Consider the following 6,000-nt stretch of genomic DNA (forward strand, 5'->3'; position numbering starts at 1 on the left):
ATATTAAGCAAACAGGGTAAGTTAGACTCCAATACCAAGGAAAAGTATAAACAAAAGGTAGTTGGCTTGTTTCACTGTGTTTTGTCTTTTCCTGCAGACTAAATTCAAAAGTCTTTTCTCCTAAGGCTTTGTAGCGAAATATTAGGAGAAAAATAAACAATAAATAAAAGGCGTCTGAACAGTGATTTGACAAATGATAGTCAGTTGTCTTGGAGGACAGGGCAGGTGAGATTTCCAGGCATGGGATGCAGCACGAAATCAAACACAGAGACAGGATTATTAGAAAGGAATAAAAACGGCTCAAGAGAAAATACGTCTGGGCACACTGAAATAAGAACCAAGAGGAAATGAAAGCCAGATGCAAGCAACCGGAATGTGCTTAAGAAGTTTTTGAGTTGAGAACTGTGAGTCTGAATTTCATAGGGAAAGAAAAAGAACTAGTGAAAATAATGTGAGAATGGGGATTGCTGAGGCCCAAACAGCGAAATAGGAAGAGGATTTCTGGCAAAAGTCTCTTGAATCCACTGGCAGGAAGAATACACGAAAACAAATTTTGCTCTTGAAATGGATAGAGAGGAAGAAGTTGGTGATATTGCAAAAGAAAAATATGAAAGGGTTTACCAAAAGCCCAGACACAGGAAACAAATAGCACTGAATATAATACATTCTTAGTCGAGACTGGATGAACTATAGATACCCGTATGATCATTGCCTTCTAATAAGGCAATAGCAACAACTGTAATATTCATAGTAGTATATCAATTACTACTACTACTACTACTACAAATAATGATAATAATAATAATAATGATAGGGGTATAACAACAACTGAGTATGTCCTATGTGCCAAACCTTTTACTGCATATTTTGAACATGTTAACTCCTTTCATATTATTGTTACTGTCATTCCCACTTTACAGATGAAGAAACAAAAACTTGAAAGTTTAAATTACTAGCTCAAGGTTAAAGAACTAATAAGTAATAGAACTAGAATTAGAGCTTTATATTATCTAACTAAGGGGTCGGCAAACTGCGGCTCGCGAACCACATGCGGCTCTTTGGGTACGTACATGTGGCTCTGAAGTAAAACTGAAAATGAAAATAAAACTATCATAGTTTCATTTATAAAAATTTTAAAAGATATTATTCACATAATAGTGATTTCATTTGCTTCTTGGCTCTCGAATAATTTTGAAATTGTTGTGAGGGACAGGATTGGCTCTTCCGTCTCAAAAGTTTGCTGACCCCTGATCTAACTCAAAAGGCTGTGTTCCATAGGTTTCATCAATAGCAGTAGTTACAGACAGAGACACATATATAGATATATAGACATAGATGAACAGGTATTCAGAGTTAAAAATCAAAGCTGATATAAGCTTCATTCCAGATTTCATTACAGTTATTCCAGATTATTTTGACTAAAAATATGTTTATCCAATATATTCATGTAAAGCATGCTCAATGTAAGAATTAGAAACTTCCACTGTATAATTGACTGATCATTTTATTTAAACATATCCTTGATAGGCTCCCTCTCAAAATCTTTCTGAAATTGAATCTATACAATGAGTAAATAAAATTTATAAAAGCATTCTGGTAGACAGCAGTGAAAAAGTAGTAATAGCCCTGAAATGATCTAATTTCAGCACTGGTCTTATTTGTGATGATATTTCTCATGTTTCAAATTATAATAAAATTTTTCTAAATGTTATTATTCCACATTAGTTAAATATTAGTAAATATGCCTCTAGTCACAAAGGTGTGTGTTTTAAATCCAAGGATCAAGATATAGAAGTTGTTTAGAAAAGCAACTGCCAGAAAACTGCTATTACAGTTGTAGTAAGTATAATTTTCTATCACATCATCAAGTTTTTTTTATAAAAAAGAAAGCAAATAAATAGTACTATGGAGTCATAGTTTGTCTCCTAGTGGTATTTTGATCCTTGGACTACAAATTGCGACACACTGGACTAAATTAATGAAATATGGTGACGATTTGATTGACAATACCAGAGCAGCAGAGATGACCACTAAACAATATTACACAAACAATATTTTGGGCTTTATAGACACACTGTTTTTCCCTTCAAAGGACACTAACAGGTTTGTATGGATTGTAATAAACTTAGTAAATGTATATGCTTTTGAGTCCTTACTGAAAGTCCTCAGAGTCATAGAGAAATGGAATTACTACAGTGCAATTTCAAATATAAGATTTATGGCATGTTTTTCTTATCTAAGAGGGAAAATGTACTTCTAAGAGGGAAAATGTACTTTTCCACATATATAATCTCACCTTGAGAAAATGTTTCCTTAACCCTCCTTTCTTTCATTTTTCAACTTCTTACAAAAGTAGACAATACTCACTAACCAACAAAACTAATTAGCTCGAATTACAACCTTGGAGACATTTTTGTTCCCTGTCTCCTGTTCCTCACTGGTGCCAAGTCCTCCCTATTCTAATCCTTCAATGATGACCTACTTCTACACGTGAAGACCAGACTGCTTAGCATGACATTGAAATCTCTGAGATGGCCACCTTACGGCTCCAGCCTTACAGTCAACCACTCTTTCACTCGTCCTAATACATTCTGCCACTCGGCCTCACTCACACTGTTTGCTCTCTGAAAACCACGCCCTTGTCCATGCCTGTAAAAACCCTATCCTCATGCGTCATCCCTTTCGGCCTCTTCCATGAAGCCTTCTCTTATCTACCCATTCAAAAGTACTGGGTTGTCGGAAAAGTCATGATGCATTTTTGTGACGAAAAACAGAGAGAAATACATCATGACTTTTCCGACAACCCAATACATTCTCGCTCATCTAAACCACAGTACATTATCTTTCCATATAGCACTTCTCATATTCATCCATTTTTAATGAAGTATTCGTATGGGTGTCTCTTTTTACTTTCCAGATTTTAAACACACTCAATCAAGCAAGAAGTGTCTTACAATCATTTGATATCACCAAAAGCCCCATAGTATTTCCTTTGCAAACAATACACTCCCGTGTTTATGAAATGAATGAATGAAAGTACTATCTGATCAGAGATGTGAAAGCTTTGAAAACTTAGCAGTGTTAAAAAAATTAAAGCAAGTTAAAACCATGTCATTACAACACACTATGGTATCAAATATAAGTTAATGGAAGCTCCCTGCTTTTCTTACATGAGCAAAGGAACAAAAAAAAATATGACGAATGTTTATAGATTATAGATCCTACCATTTAAAATATAATACTTAGGTAAGGAATAGTCTCAATGTAGTTACAAATCAATTACCTTTGCTTGCACTTTCTACATGTTGCAGTTCGTCAGGAAATTTCAGGATATCCCCGTATTTCTCCTCACAAATTTCAGCAATAAAATGCAAGAGGGTTGTTTTTTGATCTGCCGATTTAGTATCTCTGATCTGCAATGAAATGACAAAGCTTTCAGTATTTTTAGTAATGCAAATAGACTGTTTTCTTAAACAAGTGGAATGAATGAATGAATGAACTCAGTTCATTATAACTAAATAAAAAAAAAAGTTTGGGGTAGGTATCTAACAGGGTCTAGTAACAATGCTCTGTTTCAAATGAACTCCATATTTTAAAAGCGAGGATGACACAAAAAAGTGAAAAATTAAACTCGAATATATATTATTCAAAATGTCGAAATTATTATGGCAAAATGAATGCTTTTCATGAGAAAAGAACATTCATTTAAGAACTGATAATAGCCAGCCGAGCGGCGCATTGGTTAGGAGTTGGCTTCGGACGCCAGCTCTTAGCAGCAGGGCACCGGTTCAGATCCCACATGAGGGCCAGTGATGCTGCGCCCTCTACAGCTAAGATGATGAACAACAGCTCGACCTGGAGCCGGGCTGCCATGAGTCACTGGCGACATGTAGGCTGCAGTGGGGCTGGCTGGCAGCAGGTGTGAGCTTTCGTGAGCTGCTGTGGGCTGCCGTGAGTGGCCATCCAATGGCCGGTGAGCAACTGCCTCAGCCGGGAAAAGCGCAATGATAATATCAACATGGGCCAGTGAAGCGACATCCTCCACAACTAGAGTGAAGAACAAAAGGACAGCAACTTGTCTGTTCCCCTTCCCTGATTCCCCAATGCTATTCCCCTCCCCCAATTCCCCAATAAAATCTTTAAAAAAATAATTGATAATAAGAGTCCGAATTAATGTGTGCTTGTGTTATCAGCATTCTGTTCTTTGCTTTATCACAGAAATATATTCTTGAAAGCTGATTTGTTTGTGAGGTTATATTTATTTCTAGCCATCAATGTCGCAAATTAATGTTAAAGAGTAAGCACACTTTAACCCCCTTTACTTCATGGGCCATCAAAAAAGAATAACTGATGATTTCTTATGTGGATTTATAAACAGAATTTGACCACACAATTGTGATAATTTGACAAAGTTTATTTCTCTGCTTACATATTGTATTTCCTTTTCAAAGACACTAGAAAAGAGATGCTACAGTTAGAATGATAAAAGTCTTACATATAGGACAAAAAAAATCTATGATAAGAATCTAAGTGTTTTCTTTAATATAACTCATACTAGACTAAGCTGCAAATGAAATCAAGGATTTACTGAAAAACAAAGGATAAATAAGGCATAAAGTATCAAGTTTTCTCATTCTACTGGATGTTTTAATTCTATAATCCTTAGATGATGGGTTTGTCTACTGATGTTTATAGTGATTTGGGGTTTTTTTAGCTTTAAGGATTACTCTATTTAGAATAAATGAATATTCTTCACAAACAGGTTAAATGAAAAGGCTATGGAGGATACTTAGGCAATTACAGAGTAATTTAATCCTTATTGTTTTAGTGACTAAGAACAACAAAAAAATTTTCATTTAATTAATCAGGCCCATACTGAATCTGTTTTGTGCTACAGCTTTTAAACAACTGTTTATGGCCCAATGATATGAACAACTTAAAAGAAATATCAGTGTCAAGATTCAAAAGAAACAGCCACAGGAGGCATGATGTTGACAGTTCAAGCGGTCATAATTATTTCTTTTAGAATTTCTCGGATTACTTTATCTCACAAAGGTAAAATATTTAAAACTTGGCATTATCATGCTGATCCACCAAACACTTGTAAGTACAACAAGGTTGAAATGACACAACTCAAGGACAAGCTATTAAGAACAAAAAGCAACGAAAACCTCAAGGGCAATTTGTCTTAAGTAAGGCTTGCAGCTGTAGAGAAATCAATGGGAGGCTCACTTTCCTAAAGAGAGGTCTTTACCTAGGATTATGGTGTTATATGTTCACAAAGTATGCCATTTTCAGAGTAGGCTGTATATTCCAAATAAGAAGGAAATTAACATCTTCTTTTTTTTCTCACAAATTACCGGAATTCCTAAATCCTAAAACCAGGAGGTGCTTAGGGAAAATTCAAAGTATGTCTTCCAAAAAGAAAGGAAATTGATCTATATTTTATGAACTCTGTGATCACTCACACACGCGCACACACACACCACCACCACCACCACCACCACCAAAAACCCACCTACATTCTCAGAACACCAAATTGCACAAGTATATTATAATTCTTTTTAATGCACATGGCCAACACTAGAAAGAAAAACACAAAAATAGAAAAGCAGGGTGCTCTTATGTCAATTCTATGGGTGATTTAAAACTTTAGCTTTGACATGAATATTTGTAAGTGCTTATTTTTCAGAAACCGTGTTTAACTGATAAATATTTACACAGAATCAGGTCCATTAATTTCTGTTAAGAAATTTAGTACAGTCAATGGTTACATTTAACAAAGATAAAGTATAACATTTGAGTTAAATAAATATCTTGGTATCTCTGTTCAAATCAGAAAGAATGGTAGACAGAGTACACATGTACTTTTTCAGAATTGTAATATTCCCTTCAAAGAATGGGTAAACTAGGGCCGGCCGAATGGCTCAGTTGGTTAAGAGCTCGCTCAAGAGTTTGAGCTCTGAGCAACAGCGGTTCGAGGCCAGCCCGAGCTGAGCA

At 35.4% G+C, this 6,000-nt stretch overlaps 1 protein-coding gene across 5 annotated transcripts in view; it reads right to left on the reverse strand.

The window, feature by feature from the left end:
- The window catches only part of DIAPH2 (diaphanous related formin 2), an 873,267-nt gene that overhangs the window by 400,252 nt on the left and 467,015 nt on the right, over positions 1-6,000 (reverse strand). For all 5 annotated transcript variants that reach the window (XM_019641102.1, XM_019641101.1, XM_019641103.1 and 2 more), the window contains one exon: positions 3,284-3,413. In XM_019641102.1, the coding sequence (XP_019496647.1) occupies positions 3,284-3,413 (130 nt within the window). The remainder of the gene's footprint in view (positions 1-3,283; positions 3,414-6,000) is intronic.

The sequence above is a fragment of the Hipposideros armiger genome, unplaced genomic scaffold (genome assembly GCF_001890085.2).
Source record: "Hipposideros armiger isolate ML-2016 unplaced genomic scaffold, ASM189008v1 scaffold_56, whole genome shotgun sequence".
Classification (NCBI taxonomy): domain Eukaryota; kingdom Metazoa; phylum Chordata; class Mammalia; order Chiroptera; family Hipposideridae; genus Hipposideros; species Hipposideros armiger.